The sequence below is a fragment of the Pseudorca crassidens genome, chromosome 12 (assembly GCF_039906515.1).
Source record: "Pseudorca crassidens isolate mPseCra1 chromosome 12, mPseCra1.hap1, whole genome shotgun sequence".
Lineage (NCBI taxonomy): Eukaryota > Metazoa > Chordata > Mammalia > Artiodactyla > Delphinidae > Pseudorca > Pseudorca crassidens.
In genome coordinates this window covers 83,873,334-83,899,148 of record NC_090307.1, presented here as the reverse complement: position 1 = coordinate 83,899,148, position 25,815 = coordinate 83,873,334, and the positions used below count along the sequence as shown (strand labels likewise).

General features: G+C 43.0%; 1 protein-coding gene across 1 annotated transcript in view; it reads right to left on the bottom strand.

The window, feature by feature from the left end:
- The window catches only part of P2RX7 (purinergic receptor P2X 7), a 53,793-nt gene that overhangs the window by 15,978 nt on the left and 12,000 nt on the right, over positions 1-25,815 (bottom strand). Inside the window, exons 2-8 of the mRNA XM_067700901.1 lie at positions 16,649-16,817; positions 15,463-15,531; positions 11,082-11,154; positions 9,958-10,054; positions 5,233-5,313; positions 4,476-4,605; positions 780-916 (exon numbers count right to left, since the gene is read on the bottom strand). Coding sequence (XP_067557002.1) covers positions 780-916; positions 4,476-4,605; positions 5,233-5,313; positions 9,958-10,054; positions 11,082-11,154; positions 15,463-15,531; positions 16,649-16,817 — 756 coding nt within the window. The remainder of the gene's footprint in view (positions 1-779; positions 917-4,475; positions 4,606-5,232; positions 5,314-9,957; positions 10,055-11,081; positions 11,155-15,462; positions 15,532-16,648; positions 16,818-25,815) is intronic.

The window sequence follows — 25,815 nt, the reverse complement described above, 5'->3', positions numbered from 1 at the left end:
ATATGTACAGAGATATACACTACAGAGTTATTTATAAAGAAAAATCAGAAATACCCCAAATATCCAATAATGGCGGAATGGTGAGAAAATTATGAGATGGAAGGGAAAGGGTGTGTTTTAAGGTCTTGGTGATCTAGGTTAGGATTATGGAGCTTCTACTATTAGCTGTGGGTCTAGGGGAGATCATTTCACCTTTCTCAGCTTTCCCCGGGACACCAATATCTACCTTCCAGGGTGGTTGTGAGGTTTAGTGACGGTGATATAAACGCCTGGGATGTAGAATACCCTCCCTAAGTTGTAGCTAACGTTATCATTACACTCACAATGGAACACGATGATAATTAACGTGATGGTCACAAAGAATTTTGAGTGACCTGGCATATGAACCCCCCCCCAGAATACCAAACTGTAAATGTGATATGATCTCATATAAGCCTCACAAAACAATTGGTTAGACGAAGGAACATTCACCAGAGGGTTATCTTCAATTATCTCAGGATAGAGGAATTATGGGTGATTTTTATCCTCTTCTCTATGCTTTTCTCTGTTTCCCAAGTTTTGTTTTTATCTTACAAAGAGTGTGCAATTCTTTAATAATTCATACAAAAATTCAGTCACTGCCTAGCTCTTAGAGGAAGTCTTTTACATTCCTCTTGTTGCCTTGGCAACCAAAACTAGTCTTGCTGGCTGCTGGGGATACAATTCAGTCAGGCCTGGAAGGTCCCTGGGGATCCAAGGGTGGCCAGTCACTGGGCAAGTCTGACCTGGAGCACTGTTACCTGAAGTTGTAGCCAGGGTACAAGGACTCCTTGGCAGTCTTGTCGTCAAGGCGACGGAAACTGTATTTTGGACGGCAGTGATGGAACCACCTGTCCAGGTTGCAGTCCCAGTAGATCTCAATGCCCATGATTCCTCCCTGGGGAAGACAACGAGAGACAATCTCTAAGTCCCGCTGGACATGGGTTATGCAGCCATCAGACATCTCCCTACATAGTGATGACCACTGAAGGAAAAGTTGGCTTTTGAGGGAAAAAAAAAAAATGCTGATTAAAAATTTCAGAGCCATAGGTGCAGCCCTATCTAACTCATACAACTAGTACTGTGGCAGCTACAAGCGCATCTCCCTGCTCCTCCTCCCACCTGGAACACGCCACCGTTAAATTTATTTTCCTAAAATATAACTTTCAACAAACCACTCCTGTAATCAGACACGTGTAATGTCCACCCCCCAGTAAAGTTTAAGCTGAAACTTGTTAGACTGGAATTCATCGTGCTCCATCACATCTTCTCTGCTTATCTCCCAATACACCCCTGGAGAAAGCTCTTATTCTGAAATCTCTATGCTTTTCCCTAAACACACTTTGCATTTTCATTTCTTTTTTTAAAAAACAGCTTTATTGAGATACAGTTCACATACAGTTCGCCCACATAACTTGTGCATTTAACAGTTTTTAGTATATTCACGTATATGTGCAACTGCCACCACAATCAATTTTACAACATTTTCATTACCTCCAAAAGAAAACATGTAAACTTTATTTACCACCCCTCTCTCAAGCACTAAGCAACCACTAATCTACTTTTTGTCTCTATAGAGTTCCTTATTCTGAACTTTCATATGAATGAAATCATATAATATATGATCTTTATGTCTGGCTTCTTTCACTTAGCATGATGCTTTTAAAGTTCATCCATGTTGTAGCATGTGTCAGTACTTCATTCCTTACTGTGGTGGAAGAATATTCCATTGATTGAGCATACCACATTTTGTTTATCCATTCATCCTTTGATGGACGCTTGGGTTGCTTCCACCTTTTGGTTATTATGAATAATGCTGCTGTGAACATTTATGTACAAGTTTTTGTGTGAACATATGTTGTCATTTTTCGTGGGTACATACTTAGGAGTGGAGTTGCTCGGTCTGCTTTGAATTTTTAAATCTTGGCCCTTGACCTTTTCTCCCAATGAAATGTTTCTTCCACTCACCTCTCTAGCTAAATCCTCCTCATCCTTCAAGACCCAGCAAACATCCTTCCCCACCCACTCAGCCACCCCTGTGCCCCTCAATTCATGGTGACCTTTCTCCTCTAAACTTCTAAAGAATCTGTTAATCTCTTACCTATACTTGGTACTTCTTTTTTTCTACAAACATGTTTTTGAGTACTGACTATCATATTTCACTGAATCTTAGACACCATTGCTTGTAAGACACATAGGGTTTTTTTTTTTTTCTTAATGTTCCTCTAAGAAAAAAATGCTGTCAATTAAACTGTGAGACTCCATCAACTGAAAGCACTTCCTGATTTGGAAACTATTAAAAGTGAAAAAAAGGTATGTCTTTGAATAAATGAACTTAGGCATTTCAAGACAGTATGCTAGATACTGAGGATACAGAAATGAGTAGCAAGGAGGCTCTGACTTGGAGAAAGGGGAAATAATACAGAATAATCACAACTGCCATTTTTTTGTCTGGCACTAAGCCAAGCACTCTACATATTACAGTGAATATCTAATGCCTTTGTCACTTGGCATCCAGTTTGCCGCCTTCTGGGAAAACTACCTGGAATTTCCTTGGGGAAACACCTTTCCCAACTCTCAGTGGTTTGAATGGGGCTATGTCCTCTCCAAGCCCCAGGAGTGGGCACATGACTCAAGCCTGGCCAATCAGGACAGTGCTCCCTTCTGGACCTGGTGATTGATTCAGGATAGATATGTGGCCCAAGGTAGACCAATCAGAGCTCTTCCTGAGACATTTTGCCAGAACCATAGGAAAAGAAGTCCTCTACTGCCTGGGACCACTAGCTATAGAGTGTGAAAGTCTAAAGCAGCATTGTCTAATAGGATTTTCTGCGATGATGGATATATTCTATATTCATGCTGTATAGTACAATAGCCAGTGGTTATTGAATGCTGGAAATGAGGCTGGTATGACCAAGGAAATAAAATTTTAATTTTATTTAATTTTAATTAAGTTTAAGTCACTTCATGTGACTTGTGGCTACCGTATTGGATAGCACAGTGCTAGAGCTTTGGTGGCTTTGCTTTGACATGTGGAGAATATGCCTGAGAATGACATCATCATTAAGGAAACAATCAAGAGATGAAAGGAGTCAGATTCCTGAAGACATCATTTGAGTTCCTGGAGGCAGCTATGCCTAAATCTATCATACTCTTCATTCAATCAACAAATATTTATTGAGTGTCCATTATGGGCTGAACATTACACAAGAATGAACCACCCCCCCCCAAAAAAAAAAAAAAGCTAAATGTCCCTGCCATCATGGAACTTACATTCTAGTCAGGGAAAATAGACAACAGACAAATGGGTATGTAAAATATATAGTATGTCAGATAATGCTAGGTGCCAGGGATAAAAATAAACATGGAAAGGGCCATAGGGCATGCTGGGATAGAGGTGGGAATTGTCGCTTTAAATGTAGCGGTAAGGGAAAGCTTCACTGAGCTTATATTTGAGTAAATATTGGAAGTAGGTGTAGGAGGCAGCTAATGCTATGTCTGGGACAGACTGTTCCAGGCAGAGGGGAACAGCAAGAGAAAACTCCCAAGGTAGGAGGATGCCTTGGGTATACTAGAATGTTCATTTTTCTTGGTCTTTTTACGCAAGTTAATATGGTTCCTTTTTTGCTTAATCCACTTGAGTTTGGTTTCTATTATTTGCCCCCAAATTACTTTTTGATTTAGTTTTTGCTTACATCATTTGAGTTGGATTTCTATAACTTGCAACCAGAAGAATCCTGACTAATCCAAGTGTGGTAGTCTGAGTAATGGTCCCCCAAATATTCCTAATCCTAGGTCCTAATCCCTGGACCTCTGAATATGTTACCTGAAATGGCAAAAGAGACTGCAGATGTGATTAAGTAAGGATCTTGAGATGAGGAAATTATCCTGGATTATCTGGGTGGACCCTGTGAAGACACACTGGTCTTTATAAGAGGGAGGCAGAGCAAGATTTGACACAGAATAAGAAATCAATGTGACCGCTGAAGCAAGATGCTGTACTGCTGGCCTCAAAGCGGGAAAAAGGGGCTGTGAGCCAAGAAATGGAAGGAACGCGGTTCTAAAAGGTGGAAAAGGCAAGGAGATGGATTCTCCCTTAGAGCCTCCGGAGGGAGCATGTCTCTGCTGATATCTTGATTTTGGCCCAGTGAAACTCATTTTGGACTTCTGACCTCCAGTAGTATAAAAAAAAAAATGTGTTGTTTTAAGCCACAAAATTTGTGGTAATTTGTTATAGCAGGCACAGGAAACGAATACACTGAGTGTCTCTCATAGAGTTGTTGTGGGATTAGATAAGGTGATACAGGAAAAGTCCTTGTCACCGTGCATGGATTTACAAAATGCTCAATAAATATGAGCATATTATTAAGACCCAGTGGTCCAGCCTCTTGGCCATTTGTCATCCTCCATCCCTTGACCCACCCCCCCACATCCCACTGTACAAAGACGTCACCAACCTGAATTGCCACATCTGAAAAATTATCTCCTGTTTCTTGGAAGATATCTCCTAGTCGGAAAATGGGACACTGTGGATTCTGAGTCTTGTGAAAGGTGCAAGTGACGTTTATATCCGGCAAGATGTTTCTCCTGCACATAATGGAAAGCAAACAAACAAACATCTCTATTGAAAACTGGGATCCATCTCTTTCATAAGAGTGAACCAATATGGTACCCGGGCATCATGAGGGCCTCCAATGATTCTGCCTCCTGGGATTTACACCCTTGTGTATTCTCCTCTCATATCGTACAGTGTTGGTCTCTGTGACCAATAGTATACGACAGAAGTGATAGTGTGTCTCTTCTGAGATTAGATTATAAAATACAGTGGCTTTCATCTTGGTTACTGTCTCACTTTCTTGCTCTTTGGCTTGGATCTCTTGCTCTGGGAAAGCTGGCCACCATGTCCTAAGGACACCCAAGCAGTCTGAAGGAGAGGTCCACATGATGAAGTACTGAGCCCTCCTGCTGACTGTTGTGTGAGCGAGCTTGGAAGAGTATTCTCCAGCCCCAGTCCAGTCTGGAGATGAGAGCTTGACTGCAACCTGAGAGACCCTGAACCAGAACCGCCCAGTGAAGTCATACCCAGATGTCATTCTGGGATGCACAGAAACTATGTGAGAAAATTAAAGTTTGTTGCTTTTAGTTTCTAAGTGTTGGGATGATTTGTTACACAGCAGTAGATAACTAATATAGCCAGACATTCTGGGTGCTTACGTGGTGTAGTTGTGTCTGGGGAAGTCAATATTATTCTTGATGAGCACAGTGAAGTTTTCAGCAGTGCCCAAGAGCGCAGGCCTGAAAGAGAGGAATGAAAAATGGGGATCAGTGACTACAGGGACCAAAGGAGTCAGTGGGCCAATGGACCAGAGGCTCTGGTTTCTTGCTTGGGTCAATATGATGGATGAAGAGAAATGCAATCCACTGGGAAAAACCTTCCAAAATTCTCCAGCTTCTCCAGGAAGAATTTCTCCCTTCTTAAGACCCCTGTGGAAGGAATTCCCTGGTGGTCCAGTGGTTAGGACTCTGCACTTCCATTGTAGGGGGCACGGGTTCGATCCCTGGTCAGGGAACTAAGATCCCGCAAGCCACGTGGCATGGCCAAAAAAACCACAAAAAACAAAAGAGACCCCGTGGCATTTACTGTAATACTTCTCACTCTGATATAATTATATGTTTAGTTATGCATAGTGGTATGTTGGTAAACATTTAATAACCAGCTCTCCAGGAAAACAAAAAGCCCTGATATTGTAGGAGTTACTGATTATTGTGGTATAAATACTCCCACCCTAGCTGATTTCAAGCTACCAATAGAACATCAGTGAACTTGGAGTTGGGAAGGGATGAGCAGAAACGGCTCAGAGCTCGTACAAGCCAGCTCCAGCACACTCCTGTTTGTATCTTTCACAATAGGCTTTGTGATCCTGCAGGGCTGAGACAACTTTCTCATCTTGGCATCCTCAGCCTTTAGCACAGGGCCACACATATATAATTGACTCTATCATTCACACTCTAGAGGCTCTGAGTAGTGTAAAATTCTCCATGAGTGAGAGGAGCCCAAATTCTCGACTGCTGGAAGGTCCACCCACCATCCATGCATTCATTCATTCAACAAATATTTATTGTACTGGGCATGGGGCTGAGCACTAGTGATGTAGTGATGAAAAAGACAGTCGAGGTTTTTGTCCTTGTGGGGTTGACAATCTGTTAAAGATGGAGAGAACTGGCTCCATAAAAAGATACCACTGTTGCCTGACATGCCTGAGTAGGCGGCAGATGTTTATTGGGAGAAGCACAGTCTAAAGGTGGAGGGTATTTGGAAGGGGACATCAAGAATGATCTGCTTTGGGGGACTTCCCTAGTGGCATAGTGGTTAAGACTCCACGCTCCCAATGCAGGGGGCCCTGGTTCGATCCCTGGTCAGGGAACTAGATCCCACATGCATGCCACAACTAAGGACCCCGCTCGCTGCAACTAAGACCCAGAGCAACCTAAATAAATAAATAAATAAATATTAAAAAGACAAAGAAAAGGACTTCCCTGGTGGCACAGTGGTTAAGAATCTGCCTGCCAATGCAGGGGACATGAGTTTGATCCCTGGTCTGGGAAGAACCCACATGCCGCGGAGCAACTAAGCCCGTGCGCCACAACTACTGAGCCTGCGCTCTAGAGCCCGCAAGCCACAACTGCTGAAGCCCATGCGCCTAGAGCCCGTGCTCCGCAACAAGAAAAGCCACCACAATGAGAAGCCTGCACACCACAATGAAGAGTGGCCCCCGTTCACCGCAACCAGAGAAAGCCCACGTGCAGCAACGAAGACCCAATGCAGCCAAAAAAAAAAAGAATGATCTGCTTTTTATTCCAGGACTTCCAGAGCCCAACTTTGGCTCTATTGGAGATACAACTATAGAGAACACTGTAATTTTTGCCTGTCCAGCAACAATTCCCCCTTTGGCAGTAGCACCTCAATTTTCTCCCTTTGGGGAAGCCAGGTCTCTTCCACTCTCAGCCCACTCTCATCTCCTGCCCATCCCTACAGCTCCCAGGGCGGGCAAGTGATCCAGAGCTGGTTAAACAGTGTAATCTAATCCCTTGACTGCAGTGATAGGTTCATAGATTGTCACATGGCTTAGGCCACTGAGAACATTACAGGATTTTTGTGGGAACTGTTGGGAAAGAAAAACTCATTTTCTCTAGGATTATTAGTAGCAAAGACAGTGTAAACCTGGAGTGCCCCAGACCACAGTGTAAGGAGAGCCAGAATGGAAGAAAGAATAGTTAGGGGCTGGGGAGAGGAGGAAGGTGGAGGAAAAGAGAGAGAAAATCTTAAGACATCATTTGAAAGCCTCGATCAAGCCATGCCTGAAGCTAGTATTTCTGGACTTCTCATTTACATGAGTCAAAAACACAAGCCAAAAATTAACAGTCCTTTTTATCTGAAGCCCGTTAAAGTTGTTTTTTTTTTATACTTAAGCTTTTTTAAAAATTTATTTATTTTTGGCTGCATTGGGTCTTCGTTGCTGTGCGCGGGCTTTCTCTAGTTGCGATGAGCAGGGGCTACTCGTCGTTAAGGTGCGTGGGCTTCCCACTGCGGTGACTTATCTTGTTGAGGAGCAGAGGCTCTAGGCATGTGGGCTTCAGTAGCTGTGGCTCGTGGGCTTTAGAGCTCAGGCTCAGTAGTTGTGGCTCGCGTGCTCTAGAGCTCAGGCTCAGTAGTTGTGGCACATGGGCTTAGTTGCTCCACGGCATGAGGGTTCTTCCCGGACCAGGGCTCGAACCCATGTCCCCTGCATTGGCAGACGGATTCTTAACCACTGCGCCACCAGGGAAGCCCCCCAGTTAAAGTTATATTTGTCCCTTGCACACACAAAAAATCTGATTTACGACAGATTCCTGCTATATGCCAGACCCTTTGCCTTTAGAACATTCTAAACCCCACACTTCCTGGGCAATACTCTAAGAATCAAAGGACTACAGGATCCCCTTTACTCCTCTTTCATGACACTTATAATTTTCTATTATGAATTACAGCCCTCTGTACATGTGTCTTATCTCTTCTATCGGTTTGGCCAAAAAGTTCGTTCGGGTTTTTCTGTACGATGTTACGAAATACCCAAACAAACATTTTGGCCAACCCAATATTAGATTGTAAGAGCCTTGGGACCTGCTGCATATCTGGGTCTTCTTGTATTTTACAAAAAATTTAGCACTGCCTCCCTTGTGTATGGTTACATGTAAAATAAATATCTAACACCTACTACATGGTAATGGATGTGTTGGACGAACAATTAAATGAATCATCTTAGTAATCCATTCGTATAACATCTAAGAAACTAAAGTTCCAGGAGTTACTTGCCCAGGGTCATGTAAAATTGCAGCCCAGGGCCCAGAACATTACAGATACACAGTATTTATCTGATGAATGAATGGTGGCAGAGCCAGGACTGAAAACCACAGGCAATCGAGAAGCCTCTTGCCTTGAACTAGGGACTCCTTGAATGTAGGCTGATGTCCCACCCAGGTCCTGAACATTCATTCGGTGACAAAGAAACTTCCCTGACCTACAAATGAACCAGGGTTGTGCCATTAACAATTGAGGGCCGGACTGGCTGATACTGCCTAGTGCTTCCCATCCTGACGTAGGAAACTTTTGCCTGAACCTTCTAAGAAGTCAGTTTGGGGAAGTCTTCTCTTTGCCCCAGAGATGCTGATAGTGTGGCCCTGAGTCACATTTGTCTTGAGCTGCACTGTCCAATATAGTCCAACATCTCCTAGGCATTTGTGGCATGTGTGACTATTTAAGTTAAAGTAAAGTAAAAATTCAGTTCAGTTGTGGTAACCACATTTCAGGTGCTTAATAGCCACATGTAGCTAGTGGCTACCATATTGGATGGTGCAGGTACAGAGCCTTTCCATCATTGCGGAAAGTTCCATTGGACAGTGCTGGTCTAGAACCACCACATGTCTAGGGGCAGATCATCTGTGTGTGTGTTATTGGGCATTTACTGTGTGCCAAGCACAGGGCTCACTTTGCAATCACTGTACAAGTATTATCTCATTTAATTCTCACAACAGCCCAGTGAAGTAGGTGCAATTATTATCCTCATTTTATTTTTTAATTTTTTGGCCCCGCCGAGTGGCACGTGGGATCTTAGTTCCCTAACCAGGGATTGAACCCGTGCCCCCCTGTGTTGGAAGCTCGGAGTCTTAACCACTGGACCACCAGGGAAGTCCTATTACCCTCATTTTAAAGACAAGGAAACTGAAGCTCAAAGAGGTTAAGCCACTTGTTCAAGGTCACACAGCAAGGATGTGTTAAAGCCAGGATTTGAATCCAGCTCTCCTTATTCTCTGCTGAAATGCAGCCCTCCCAGTGGTTTCTGAGATTTAACATCAAGTTCTGCCCCTTGGGCCTGACCTTTTGTGTTAAAGAGAAGAGTCAATACAGGGGACCACCAAATCTGTATGTCACTATGAACATTTAACTTAAGAAAACTGCCCTCCCCTTCCATTCCTTTTCCTTCCTTTTCTTCTCCCTTCCCTTCCTCTTCCTTCCTTTTTCCTTTTTCCCCTCCCTCCCTCCCACCTTCTCTTCCTTAATCACTCAGTACAGACACTGGCAGTCTGAAAGGATCCTGCTGTAGCACTGGAGGAGGTACCTGGGGGTGCCCTGGAAGGTACTGGGACAGCCAAGGGACAGGGGCACCCAAGGGTGCTGAAGGTATTAGCTATTTACCAGTTGGTATGGAATGATTTCAGTATTTTAACAACTATCAGGGGCCTCCCAGAGACCACTAGTGTGCCTGGCACAGGAGCCACCAAGCCAGTAGGCCCTGGGACTTGAGGGGACGGTGCTGAGAAGGGAAGTCGGAACAGTGCCTGGCAGAACCTCATCTGCTCAAAGCTGAGGGCCACCGTGTCTGTCCCCTCCCTACAACTCACTCTGGGGCCTTTTCCACTGCCTCCACGGGACACCAGGCGGAGACTTCACAGGTCTTCTGCTTCCCTTTATACTCTATACACCTGCCGGTCTGGATTCCTGTGGGGGTCAAGGGGTCGTAGAAGCACAGGTATGAAAGAACGGGTGGTGGTGGGGGGGAGGAAACTCCACTCAACTCAAGCAAGAGACTATGTTTTTCAACCCAAGCAGTTTCAGTTTCCATGAAACCCATCCAAACCACAAACTTACATAAGAAAAAACAAGCAAGCAACACATAGAACAGTAAGCTTTTCAAAAAAGGATCAAAGAGAACACAGAAAGACCATGGATGCCGTTCGATTTTTTTGGTTTCTTTGCAAGAAAAGATGGCTGAGGGGGGGAGCTGAACAGGGTATATTCTTTTGCCTCGTATAAATGGACTAGAACTTGGCTTCTAAACAGGCATCTGAGTCCCTCTAGGTGCATACAGCATGTACCAGGATGTACAGAGCCATGGAGTAAGCATGGCGCATCTTCCTGGAGTATCGGTGTCATTAACAAATTTTTGAGGGGAAAATTAAATAGTAAATAATATTAATGACCTCTCCACCAACTCAAATGCATATGTATTATGGGATGGAATTGAATATTCATATGCTTTTTTGTGTACAGGTGTATGATAAACAATGATGGTTTTTACTTTTTCTTTTTTGTGGTAATTTTTTTATTATGTGCCTTAAGTTAAAACAAGAGCTTTGGAAATTCTGAAGGTTAATATTGTCCCCAGGTGCCCTGGGGGTACACATTCATCCTTTTCAACCTTTGGGGAAATTCAAGAGGAAACACTTAGAACACTCAGATGATGCTATAGGCCATTCAGTTTTTCTATCAATGAGAACCCTGAAGGGGCTAATTCTGCGAGGTTTTCAGGAGCTGCTCTCACTGGGAGTTAGAGTCACATTCATAGTCAGCAGCTGGTCCTCTGGGTTCAGAGTCGAGGCATGGGGCAGGTACAGGCTCATCCATGGCCTGGGGAGGGTGGACGAAGGCCGCTGAGAGCCACAGGCTAAAAATCTGGGCATCTCGAATGTCACCAAGATTCCAGACCATCCACCCACGGGGTCTCAGGAAAAGAAACAGAACATACCTTTGCTCTTTGGACCCATCCATCCCTTTTTACAGCCCCGGTCAGAGGAACAGAGCGTCCCGCGGGTGGGGTACTGCAGAGAGAAGGACAAGGTAGTGAGGAATAAGCATCGTGTGTCCCTGCGATACAGAAGGGCAGATGTCTATGTCCACACAAAAGCTTGCACATAATGCCAAGAAAACGGAGCAGCCCAAATATCCACCAGTAGATGAATGGACAACTAAAATCCAGGACATTCATCCAGTGGAATGTTATCTGGCTGGCCACAGATAGGAATGAATGAAGTACTGGTACCTGCTACAATGTAGATGAAACTTGAAACATGATGGATGCTAGGTGAAAGAAGCCAGATACGAAAGACCACATATTGTATGATTCTGTGTATATGAAATGTTCAGAACAGGCAAATCCATGGACAAAAGGGTGATCAGTGGTCGCAGGGGCTGAGGGAAGCGGGAATGGGAGTGACTGCTAATGGATATGAGGTTTCATTTTGGAATAATGAAAATGTTCTGGAAACTGATAGTGATAATGGCTGCACAGCTCGGCGAATATACTAAAAACCACTAAATGGTACACTTTAAAATGGTGAATTTTATGGTATGTGAATTACATCTCAATAAAAAATAAAAATTAATGAAATTCTAAGAAGCGTATGCCAGGGGCCACTTTCGGGGACAGCCCTTGTGTTGGAGAGCAGGGGGCCTGGTTCAAGCAGCCCTGTGGCTCCAGAAACAAGTGAAGCGGACAGGCACAAAGTCTCAGCAGGAAATGTGGAAAGAAAGGACTCCAGCCAGCACTCTCTCCTGGCCTGAGAAAATGAGGTCAATCAGCTTTCCATAAGAGCTGAGGACAGAATGAGGAGAAGAAAAATGAGATGACTTGGTTTATGCATACTCGGCTTCCCATTTTTCAGGGACCAGGTTTACCGGCCCGTCTTGGGGAAACCAGAACCTCTGTGAAAATAGCCTCTTCTGTGCAATTTCACAGAGCTTCAGGGGAGTCCCCAGGCTTGGACCCAGGTACAACCAGGTTCGGCAATAGCTGCACCCTTTTCTAGCTGCGTGGCCTCAGCCAAGGAACTTTGCCTCGCTGAGCCTCAGTTTCCTTCCCTGTAAAAGGGGAATGAACAGATTTGTCTCATATGGTTGTTGTGAAAATTAAATGAATTATGATGAGAAAGGGTTTAGCACATGGCTCTTGCTCAGTGAACGTTTCCTGTAGTTTTCAATCTCTTTCATGTTCTCTTTTCTTCCCAAGTTGCTTTCTTCCTGTTACCCAGCATGTCCTTGGTTTGCTGCCCTTGTGACCTCCAACTACACTATGAACCATTTGAATACAAGGCCTGGGTCATATCTTTGTAGTTTGAGTGCCTGATACATAGTGGGTCTTGATGAATGTGGAATGAATGAATGAATGAACAAATGATCATTTACTGTGGCTCATGGGAAGCTATGTTATTTTGATTATTGACTGGAAAGAAATCTCAGGAAAGAAGATAAACTGACTCTATTTTACTCTCCAAAAGAAATTCCAAAATTAAAAGAAAATAAAGACGTGGGACTTCCCTGGTGGCGCAGTGGATAAGACTCCGCACTCTCAGTGCAGGGGGCCCGGGTTTGATCCCTGGTCAAGGAACTAGATCCCACATGCATGCTGCAACTAAGAGTTCGCATGCCGCAACTAAGGAGCTGGCGAGCCGCAGCTAAGACCCAGTGCAACCAAATAAATAAATAATAAATAAATATATATATTTTTTAAAAAGACGTTTTAATCATCTCTTTTTGTGGTTGTCACATGCGTTGACGATGGCCACAAATTCTTTGTTGCTCTTGCCATTGGGAGGTAGAGGGTTTCCCCTTCCCTTTGAAGCTGGGCTGGCTCTGACCAAATAACCAACAGAAGGCAGTGGAAGTAATGCTGTGTCAGCTCTAGTACTGAGCCTGGGAGGCCTGGAAGCTTCTTTTGGTTTGGGGGAACCTGAGCTGCTATGAGGAAGTTTAGAAAGACTATGCGGAGAGACTCTGAAAGGAGGAGAAGCCTTGAGAGTCCCCGGAGAGGAAGAGAAGGCCAGCCATCCCGGAACCCCAGCTGAGCCTCCGAATGGTGCTAGCCCCAGCCGCTATCCGACTGCAGCGCCGTGAGAGATCCCATGCAGATCCCAAGATCAGCAGAACTGCCCAGCTAAGGTCAGTCAACCACTGAACTATGAAAGCTCGTAAAATGCTTGTTGCTTTAAGTCCACCAGGTTCAGGGTAGTTTGTTATGCAGCAATAGATAATTATAACCAATGTCTCTTCATTTTGGTGTACCACTGGGGTTTGGCCATATTTACTGAGTCAAGCCCTGTCCTTGACTTCCACCTCTTGATCAGAGTTAGGGTGGGTGTCAGTATGCAAAGAGAGGAGGCGAATATCCCATTAGAGCAACCCAAACCAGCTTGGGTCACAGGTTAAAATCCCAAGAGTTACATAGCGTTCTCTGGGCTGCTGTTTGAGTTCCAGTCAGTCTGAGTGACATCCTGTCTGAGAAAGAGTAACTTGTCATTCGAACCGTCACAGCTCACATTTATCCAGTGCTTACAATGTATTATGCCTTGTTTCCAGCCTGTCACAGAGATTCGCTCATTTGTTTCAAAAATCCTAAGAGCTAGGTTTTGTAATTAGCCCCATTTTGCAAATGAACATATCAAGGCACAGAGTGGTGAAGTTACCTGCCCAAAGTCACAAAGCTAATACGTCAAGTATTAAACCATTTACAGTCTAGCTCCTAAATCCAGGCTCTGGGCTACCCTAACTGTCTTCCTTACCAGTCTCAGTAACTTGAAAAGTGCTGTGGGGGACTTCCCTGGTGGTCAAGTGGTTAGGACTCCGAGCTCTCACTGCTGAGGGCACGGGTTCAACCCCTGGTCGGGGAACAAAAATCCCACAAGCCGCAGCAAGCCAAAAAAAGAAACGAAAAGGAAAGCATCTGTGCAAAGTACCACAGGGGTGGAGGGTAAGTAGCAATTCCAGAGTATGGGAAGCAAAACTGGCCCCAAACTGGCCCCAAACTGGACACAATTTTGGATGCTGCTGGGAAGGGAGGTGGGAGGGAGTGTTTAGTTGGACTGATGCCTGCTACTTCGTTAGAGTAGCAGGAACATTTAAGGGGAGATGGGGGCAAGATAAACATAGAGAGGTCTACTTTTAGGGGAACGTCATTGAGATAGACACCAAGGGAATGTTAGCTTGTTTCCAAGTTTAGGTAGAAATGACGCCAAAGACTGTAATGAGATAGAGCTTATCCACCCTGATCTCTCAGACACTCAGAAATCTAGGCCTTGTCACCAGAGTAGGCTGACGAGCAAGACCCACAGGCAAGGCTGGTCTTCCCCACAGGCTGGGGACCTGCTCAATATTGCCACAGCGTTGTGCCCCTCAGTTGGGACGGTCCCTGGTAAAGCGCAGGTGAGTTACTCGAGAGGGGAACAGCAGGAGTGTGTTGCCTAGACAAATTTTGCTATAGACAAACTTACCAGAATAGCTAGTTATCACTTTACAGAGCAGAGAGCAGGACTGGGATGGGACAGAATAGGACCAGTATGTTTTGATAGGGAAGAAAGTTTTCCAGAAAAAGTAGGGGAAGGTGGAGAGTACGGAGAGGGCAATGCTCCCATGTCTCCCTCCTTCACCACTACCCACTCCCGCCTTCACCACTACCCACTAGCCATGTCTCCCGCCATCACCACTACCACCCATGCAGTCTGGGAAAGACTGCATGGGTGGTAGTGGTGACGGCAAGAGACATGGGAGCATTCCTACCTGATATAGAGCCTAAAACTCTAAGAAGTGGGATGAAAAATCAAACTTGATTCCCAGGCTGGCCCTGCAGGCAGTTCACAGTGGACCGTGGCAGAAGCTGTGAATGAGGACAACTGGATTCTAAGCTTGGCTCTGCCTCCAGCAAGCTGTGTGACATTGGGGAGGTCACTGAACCTCTCTGATCTTTGTGCTGACCTGTAAAATGGGGCTGGGAATGCTGTTACCCCCCTAAAGTTCAAGTGAGGCTCCACTGAAACATGAGGTGCTGTGCAAAGGCCAAGGATCCCTGTTGTCATGAGCTGCACAGGGAGTGAGCGATGGAGAAAGGGGGCCTTGAGCTGCACAGGCTCCTAGTGCTGGAGCTGGAGACCCAGGGGGACAGATCAAGATCTGGTGGTTACAGAGGGAGAACTACAACATCTTCTCGCCCTTTCCACCCAGCCCAGATCTACACCCCTGCTTTGTAGCAAGCAGAGGCTCAGTAAATATTCGCAGGCTCCAAAACACGCCTGGTGTCAGTTTCCATTTCCTCTGACCTGTGTCTCTTCCAGGAACTCTTGTCACCCATCACATCTTACCTCAGGACACAACCCTTGCTCTTGGCCTTCTATCTTGAGAAAGTTTGTCATCACAAAAAAAGAGTTCCCCTGCAGAGAAAAAGGAGAGAAGGCAAATGTAAAGCCCTTGAGAACAGAACTACTTAATCATAGTAATCCAGCTGGCCAAGTGCCTGGGGGCAAACCTTTCCACTCTTCTAAGTTTCAGTCTAGAAATCAGGGTCTGGAAGCAACTGACAGCCCTGAGGCCTAATAGCAAAGCTGGATGAGCCGCCCTGCTGAGCTGAGGGAGAGCAGAGGAACAGTTCAAATTGATTGAGCATTGGTTTTCCATTCCAGCCTCAAAAGCAGCCTTTTCATTTTTCGGACACAGTGAAAACCCATTAAGTTGAAATTCAAGAGACCTGGGGAGGCAGAGGTGGAGGTGTCACCTCCATCAGAATGCTGTTCAGATTATCCAGGACTTTAATGAAAGGGCAGTAGGTCATCCCACCACCTGGGAAATAGCTGGAGGTTTTAATGACCCACTGTTAGAGACAAAAACGGATAGCAGCTTGGCTTTTATGGTTTCGAAAAGCTTTCCAGCTCCCAAGGGCTGCCAACGTGCCCTTTTGTCCCTCCAAACCCCCATCTGTTCTTTTTTGTTCTCAACCCCACTTCAGTTTCTCCCTTTTGAGAATTCTACTTTCATTTTCTCTTCTTGCAAATTGAGACAATCTCATGCCCTTTCTTTGTGAGCCACACCCTTCCTTTCCCTTGTGCAAAACTGTACCCAAGAGTGTTTTTCTGGAGACATTTTTGTTGATAAAATGTCACACAAACAATATAGAAGGGCTGGTCCCCTCTAGGCAGAAAGTTCTTTACCTTTCTGGATCTAGGCAAAGTTTGCTGACTTGATGGCCCTGCTTCTGAAAAACTGTGTATAAATCAAGTGTGAGTGAATCAAATCATGTTTTCAATGCATCAGGACACACTGCTATTTTGAGAAACCCTGTAGGACTTGATAAAGCAAAGAATCATCTCCTTCGAGTTGCTGGATCTGACCCAATTTTGTAATTTTTAGGTTTTCTCAGTTGGGATTTTCACAGAGCTTTTTAAATGGGGCCAGTGTTTTTCTGGAGTGAGGCTCTAGGTCCCAGGAAGGGGTGCGAGGTCCTGGGGACAGTGACCAGGGACGAGTCCTGGGAGGATGCTGATAAGTGCTCACCTGCAAGGGGACAGTGTAATCTGCCGTGTCGAAGACATTCCACACTACCTTCTTCAGTCCGTTCTCCATAATCTCCTTTTTCACCTCTCCCACCCCTTTCACCTTGGCATGCACAGAACTGATGACAGGTTCTTTCCATTGGTACCGCTTGTCATTCACCAAAGCAAAGCTAAATGGCAGACACAGAAAAGCATCAATGGTTTTCTCAAGTGAGGCACAGTGCATTGGTTTTGGATGCAGGTTCTGAAAGTCACCTCCATTAAAATCCTAGCTTGCTGGGTGACTTCGGACAAGTGACTTGCCATCTCTGTGACTCATTTTCCTTACCTGTAAAATGGGAAGAATAGTCATACCTACCTCATAGGGTTGTTGTGAGGATGGAACGAGATATGCATGCAAACTCCACAGCGCTATATCTGGAGCATGGTGAGCTTTCACTACATAGAAACTATTGGCCCCAATACCAACTTCTAATATTGCCTAATATACACCCTAATTTATAGGTTGCCTTCTCAAATACCAAAGTCCACCCCAGGTTGGTCCACCAGCTTTGTTTTGGGGCTCAGTAACACATTAGCATCTTTTTAAGGGTGTGTCCAGCAGGTCAGCCTCCTGTTTTCCAGAAACACCCACCTGATTTACAAATAATATGGATAATAGCAGCTACCCTTTATTGAGCACTTAATACATGCTATGTGCTCTGTATGCATCCTCTCCTTTAATGTTCACAACAGCAATAGGAGATAGTTACTGTAATCATCACCCTTTTGTAGATGAGGGAATGGGCTCAGAGAGGTGAAGGAACTTGCCCAAGGTTACACAGGTAGTCAGTGGCAGGACTGAGGTCCTTGATTGGTCTACCTTATAGCCCAGAGCCAGACCTCTTAACCATGTACTGTACTTGTACCTGCATCATGTGGCTCTGCCTCTGGTTTCCTGCCTTTTGATCCATTCATTAGCTGTTAATATCTTCTTTAGAATATGAATCTAAATTATATGGTGGGGGAAGAGAGGGAGAAAGTGGAATTGATAACTAAAAATGGTAGATTCCATCCCCATTTATCTCTTTTCCCTGTCTCCCATTGCCCTGAATAATTGAGTTTATTTTATGTTTTATTTTGGGGGGGTTTTTTGGCCATGCCGTATGGCACATGGGATCCTAGTTCCCTGACCAGGGATTGAACCCACACCCCCATGCAGTGGAAGCATGGAGTCTTAACCACTGGACTGCCAGGAAAGTCCCTTAAGAGTTTATTTTAAATGCTTTGTTTATTCATTTGGCAGGTACCTATTTTGGTCTCTTCCCTCTGCTCAGTCTCTGATATCTGAATGATATTAGGAAGTCTAAGCCAATGGATGCCCTCTATGAGCTGACATTGGGAAACCAAGACACAGTGGGCCAAGGCTTGGTCCCAGCTGTTCTCAACCTTGGCTGTACAGTATAATTACTTAGGGAGCTTTCAAAATTGCAGCTCCCCAGTCTTATCCCTGGAAACTCTGATTCAGAAGGTCTGGAGAGTTAACCATGTACCTATATATTTTTCTAAAGTTGATTTTAATGCACTGCCAGGGTTGAGGACCCCTGGGACACTCACGGAAAGACAGGTCACATTTGGCAATATGAAGTAATGTACATTTGAAATGCATTCCCCACGCCCCAACAATTCCACTCTTAGGTACATGCCCCAGAGAAACCCTCAAACATGTGCCCAAGGAGTCATATACAAGAAAGTATAAAGTTGTACTATTTGCAATAGGGAAAACTGGAAATAACCTAAATGTCCTTGAACATTGAATGGGTGAATAAATTGTTGGATTCATCCAATGGGATGTTCTGCAACAGTGAAAATGAATGGAGAGCTGCTTGTATCAATATGGAAATAACATAATATTGAGTAAGCAAAGCATGCCACAGAATGAGAGAAAGTTTAAAGAAATTCAAAAAACATTATATACTTAAACAAATACCTGTCCACGCATATTCATAGCAGCACTATTCACAATAGTCAAAAGGTGGAAACAATCAAAATGTTCATTAAAAGATGAATGGATAAACAAAATGTGGTCTATCCAAACAATGGAATATCATCTACCCACAAAAAGGAATGAAAGGATGCACATGTTATACTGTGGATGAACCTCAAAAAACATTGTGCCAAGTGAAAGAAGACAGACACAAAAGGCCACTTAGTGTATGATTCCACTTATATAAAATGTCCAGAATAGGTAAATCCATTGAGACAGAGAGTGAATTTATGGCTGCCAGGGGCTGGGGGAAGAGGTAAATTGGAAGTAACCGCATAATGAAGTTTGCGTTTTGGGAGATAAAAATGTTTTGAAACTAGATAGAGGTGGTGGTTGCACAGCATTGTGAAGGCACTAAATGCCACTGACTTGTTCACTTTAAATCGTTGATTATTATGTTCTATGAATTTCACCTCAATTAAAAAAAGGAAACAGGAAACTTCCACAAGCCTCTTAGATAGATAGCCTCATCCATCAGAGGGCAGACAGCAGAAGCAAGAACTATAATCCTGCAGCCTGTGGAACAAAAACCACATTCACATAGACAAGATGAAAAGGTAGAGGGCTATGTACCAGATGAAGGAACAAGATAAAACCCCAGAAAAACAACTAAATGAAGTGGAGATAGGCAACCTTCCAGAAAAAGAATTCAGAATAATGATAGTGAAGATGATCCAGGACCTCGGAAAAAGAATGGAGGCAAAGATCGAGAAGATGTAAGAAATGTTTAACAAAGACCTAGAAGAATTAAAGAACAAACAAACAGAGATGAACAATACAATAACCAAAATGAAAACTACACTAGAAGGAATCAATAGCAAAATAACTGAGGCAGAAGAACGGATAAGTGACCTGGAAGACAGAATGGTGGAATTCACTGCTGCAGAACAGAATAAAGAAAAAAGAATGAAAAGAAATGAAGACAGCCTAAGAGACCTCTGGGACAGCATTAAATGCAATAACATTCGCATTATAGGGGTCCCAGAAGGAGTAGAAAGAGAGAAAGGACTTGAGAAAATATTTGAAGAGATTATAGTCGAAAACTTCCTAACATGGGAAAGGAAATAGCCACCCAAGTCCAGGAAGCACAGAGAGTCCCATACAGGATAAACCCAAGGAGAAACACGCTGAGACATGTAGTAATCAAATTGGCAAAAATTAATGACAAAGAAAAATTATTGATAGCAGCAAAGGAAAAATGACAAATAACATACAAGGGAACTCCCATAAGGTTAACAGCTGATTTCTCAGCAGAAACTCTACAAGCCAGAAAGGAGTGGGATGATATACTTAAAGTGATGAAAGGGAAGAACCTACAACCAAGATTACTCTGCCCAGCAAGGATCTCATTCACATTTGATGGAGACATCAAAAGCTTTACAGACAAGCAAAAGCTAAGAGAATACAGCAACCCCAAACCAGCTCTACAACAAATGCTAAAGGAACTTCTCTAAGTGGGAAACACAAGAGTTCCCCAAACAAAACACAAATGTTTTGTTCCCACAAAAACCCAAAACAATTAAGAAAATGGTAATAAGAACATACATATCAATAACTACGTTGGACGTGAATAGATTAAATGCTCCAACCAAAAGACACAGGCTTGCTGAATGGATACAAAAACAAGACCCATATATATGCTGTCTACAAGAGACCCACTTCAGACCTAGGGACACATACAGACTGAAAGTGAGGGGATGGAAAAAGATATTCCATGCAAATGGAAATCAAAAGAAAGCTGGAGTAGCAATGCTCCTATCAGATGAAATAGACTTTCAAATAAAGAATGTTGCAAGAGACAAGGAAAGACACGATATAATGATCAAGGGATCAATCCAAGAAGAAGAAATAACAATTATAAATATATATGCACCCAACATAGGAGCACCTCAATATATAAGGCAACTGCTAACAACTATAAAAGAGGAAATCGACAGTAACACAGTAATAGTGGGGGAATTTAACACCTCACTTACACCAATGGACAGATCATCCAAGCAGAAAATTAATAAGGAAACACAAGCTTTAAACGACACAATAGGCCAGATAGATTTAATTGATATTTATACGACATTCCATCCAAAAGCAGCAGATTACACTTTCTTCTCAAGTGCACGCGGAACATTCTCCAGGATAGATCACATCCTGGGTCACAAATCAAGCCTCAGTAAATTTAAGAAAATTGAAATCATATCAAGCATCTTTTCTGACCACAACGCTATGAGATTAGAAATGAATTACAGGGAAAAAAACGTAAAAAATACAAACACATGGATGCTAAACATACGTTACTAAATAACCAAGAGATCACTGAAGAAATCAAAGAGGAAATCAAAAAATACCTAGAGACAAATGACAATGAAAACACGACGATCCAAAACCTATGGGATGCAACAAAAGGAGTTCTAAGAGGGAAGTTTATAGCTATACAAGCCTACCTCAAGAAACAAGAAAATCTCAAATAAACAATCTAACGTTACACCTAAAGGAACTAGAGAAAGAAGAACAAACAAAACCCAAAGTTAGCAGAAGGAAAGAAATCATAAAGATCAGAGCAGAAATAAATGAAATAGAAACAAAGAAAACAATAGCAAAGATCAATAAAACTAAAAGCTGGTTCTTTGAGAAGATAAACAAAATTGATAAACCATTAGCCAGACTCATCAAGAAAAAGAGGGAGAGGACTCAGATCAATAAAAGTAGAAATGAAAAAGGAGAAGTTACAACAGACACCGCAGAAATACAAAGCATCCTAAGAGACTACTACAGGCAACTCTATGCCAATAAAATGGACAACCTGGAAGAAACAGACAAATTCTTAGAAAGGTATTACCTTCCAAGACTGAACCAGGAAGAAATAGAAAATATGGACAGACCAATCACAAGTAATGAAATTGAAACTGTGATTAAAAATCTTCCAACAAACAAATGTCCAGGACCTGATGGCTTCACAGGTGAATTCTGTCAAACATTTAGAGAAGAGATAACACCCATCCTTCTCAAACTCTTCCAAAAAATTGCATAGGAAGGAAAACTCCCAAACTCATTTTGTGAGGCCACCATCACCCTGATACCAAAACCAGACAAAGGTACTACAAAAAAAGAAAATTACAGACCAATATCACTGATGAATATAGATGAAAAAATCCTCAACAAAACACTAGCAAACAGAATCCAACAACACACTAAAAAGATCATACACCATGATCAAGTGGGATTTATCCCAGAGATGCAAGGATTCTTCAATATACACAAATCAATCAATGTGATACACCATATTAACAAATTGAAGAATAAAAACCATATGATCATCTCAATAGATGCAGAAAAAGCTTTTGACAAAATTCAACACCCATTTATGATAAAAACTCTCCAGAAAGTGGGCATAGAGAGAACCTATTTCAACATAATAAAGGCCATATATGACAAACCCAAAGCAAACATCATTCTCAATGGTGAAAAACTGAAAGCATTTCCTGTAAGATCAGGAACAAGACAAGGATGTCCACTCTCATCACTATTATTCAACATAGTTTTGGAAGTCCTAGCTATGGCAATCAGAGAAGAAACAGAAATAAAAGGAATACAAATTGGAAAAGAAGAAGTAAAACTGTCACTGTTTGAAGATGACATGATACTATACATAGAGAATCCTAAAGATGCCACCAGAAAACTACTAGAGCTAATCAATGAATTGGTAAAGTTGCAGGATATAAAATTAATGCACAGAAATCTCTTGCATTCCTATACACTAATGATGAAAAATCTGAAAGAGAAACTAAAGAAACAATCCCATTTACCCCTGCAACAAAAAGAATAAAATACCTAAGAATAAACCTACCTAGGGAGACAAAAGACCTGTATGCAGAAAACTATAAGACACTGATGAAAGAAATTAAAGATGATACCAACAGATGGAGAGATATACCATGTTCTTGGATTGAAACAATCAATATTGTGAAAATGACTATACTACCCAAAGCAATCTACAGATTCAATGCAATCCCTATCAAATTACCAATGGCATTTTTTACAGAACTAGAACAAAAAATCTTAAAATTTGTATGGAGACACAAAAGACCCCGAATAGCCAAAGCAGTCTTGAGGGAAAGAAGCATTGCTGGAGGAATCAGACTCCCTGACTTCAGACTATACTACAAAGCTACAGTAATCAAGACAATATGGTACTAGCACAAAAACAGAAATATAGATCAATGGAACAGGATAGAAAGCCCAGAGATAAACCTACGCACCTATGGTTGACTAATCTATGAAAAAGGAGGCAAGGATATACAATGGAGAAAACTGAGTCTCTTCAATAAGTGATGCTGGGAAAACTGGACAGCTATATGTAAAAGAATGAACTTAGAACACTCCCTAACACCATACACAAAAATAAACTCAAAATGGATTCGAGACCTAAATGTAAGACCAGACACTATAAAACTCTTAGAGGAAAACATAGGAAGAACACTCTTTGACATAAATCACAGCAAGATCTTTTTTGATCCACCTCCTAGAGTAATGGAAATAAAAACAAAAATAAACAAATGGGACCTAATGAAACTTAAAAGCTTTTGCACAGCAAAGGAAACCATAAACAAGATGAAAAGACAACTCTCAGAATGGGAGAAATATTTGCAAACGAATCATCGGAGAAATGATTAATCTCCAAAATATATAAACAGCTCATGCAGTTCAATATTAAAAAAACAAACAACCCAATCCAAAAATGGGCAGAAGACCTAAATAGACATTTTTCCAAAGAAGACATACAGATGGCCAAGAAGCACATGAAAAGCTGCTAAACATCACTAATTATTAGAGAAATGCAAATCAAAACTACAATGAGGTGTCACCTCACACCAGTTAGAATGGGCATCATCAGAAAATCTACAAACAACAAATGCTGGAGAGGATGTGGAGAAAAGGGAACCCTCCTGCACTGTTGGTGGGAATGTAAATTGATACAGCCACTATGGAGAACAGTATGGAGGTTCTTTAAAAAACTAAAAATAGAATTACCATATGATCCAGCAATCCCACTACTAGGCATATACCCAGAGAAAGCCATAATTCAAAAAGACACATGCACCCCAATGTTCATTGCAGCACTATTTACAATAGCCAGGTCATGGAAGCAGCCTAAATGCCCATCGACAGACGAATGGATAAAGGAGTTGTGGTACCTATATACAATGGACTATTACTCAGCCATAAAAAGGAACGAAATTGAGTCATTTGTTGAGACATGGATGCATCTAGAGACTGTCATACGGAGTGAAGTAAGTCAGAAAGAGAAAAACAAATAACATATATTAACGCATATGTGTGGAACCTAGAAAATGGTACAGATGAACCATTTTGCAGAGCAGAAATTGATACACAGAAGTAGAGAAAAAAACGTATGGACACCAAGGGGGGAAAGCAGTGGGGGGTGGTGGGGTGGTGTGATGAATTGGCAGATTGAGATTGACATGTATACACTGATGTGTATAAAATGGATGACTAAAAAAAAAAAAAGGATGACTAATAAGAACCTGCTGTATAAAAAAAATTAAATTAAAAAAGGAAAAAATATTTTTTATAGATATAGACATACGTTGTAGAAGTATTAAAACAAACATAGAGGGCTTCCCTGGTGGTGCAGTGGTTGAGAGTCCGCCTGCCGATGCAGGGGACATGGGTTCGTGCCCTGGTCTGGGAAGTTCCCACATGCCGTGGAGCGGCTGGGCCCGTGAGCCATGGCCGCTTAGCCTGCACGTCCGGAGCCTGTGCTCCGCAACGGGAGAGGCCACAGCAGTAAGAGGTCCGCGTACCGCAGAAAAAAAAAACAGAAAAAACAAAAAAACATAGAATAACAAACACCAAATTCAAGGGGGATATTTATAAGGGAAGATGAAAGAGAATGGGATAAAGGCTAGGTTTTCAGGGAGCAAAAACTGGGTTAGTAATTAAGTTTGATGGTCCTACCTGAGTGTTTATTATTCTCGATATATTTTCGTATTTCTATAACATTCATCAAGAAAGCTCATCAAGAAAGACGCTGGGTTGGCCTTCCCTGGCCTTCCAGTGGGTAAGACTCCACACTCCCAATGCAGGGGGCCTGGGTTTGATTCCTCGTTCGGGAACTAGATCCCACATGCATGCCTCAACTAAGAGTCTGCATGCTACAACTAAGAGTCCGCATGCCGCAACTAAAGATCCCACATGCCAAAACGAAGATCCCACGTGCTGCAGTTAAGACCTGGTGCAGCCTAAATAAATAAATATATTTTTTAAAAAATGAAGACGTTGGGGCCAGAGATCCAGATTTGAGATCCAATCAGCATATATGAGACAGAGCTATTCAATGTAATTCCATAGACAAATACAGTAATACTTACTCAACAATATATTTCAGTCTAGCATCACAACGTGCACATGTATGTGCAATGTTCTTTTGTGCTGGATGCTGCAACAGCCTCCCAGTATAACACTGGGTCAGTTTGGCCCTCCATTTGGGAAGCTCAGTCTCTCATATTCATCCCAAAATGCACAACATGTTATAGATCAGCCTTAATGGAATCCAACCCTCTCATAAATCAGAAAACTTGCCTTTATATAATAATGAACATATCATTTTAAGAATTGGGGCTTCCCTGGTGGCGCAGTGGTTGAGAGTCCGCCTGCCTATGCAGGGGACACGGGTTCGTGCCCTGGTCCGGGAAGATCCCACATGCCACGGAGCAGCTGGGCCCGTGAGCCATGGCCGCTGAGCCTGCGCGTCCGGAGCCTGTGCTCCGCAACGGGAGAGGCCGCAACAGTGAGAGGCCCGCGTACCACCAAAAAAAAAAAAAAGAATTAAAATGCTTCAGAGATGCGTCAAAGGGAAAAAAAAGGAAGAGAAAGAGTTTGCAGTATCCTGCCCTATGGAAGGAACATTCTAATGACTGTCCCAGCAGCTCTCTCCTCACCTGCTTGGTGACTCAGACAAGCCATGCCACCTCTCTGGGCCATGGATTTAGTCCCTGAATGAGGGGATAACTGCCTGGCTCCCTAATCCCTATGACCTTTTGTCTCTAAGAAGCTACTATTCTCTGCATTCTGAAGAGGGCAAAACCACTGGTCCCTGGAGCGAACAGGGCAGCTGGGGTTTCAGC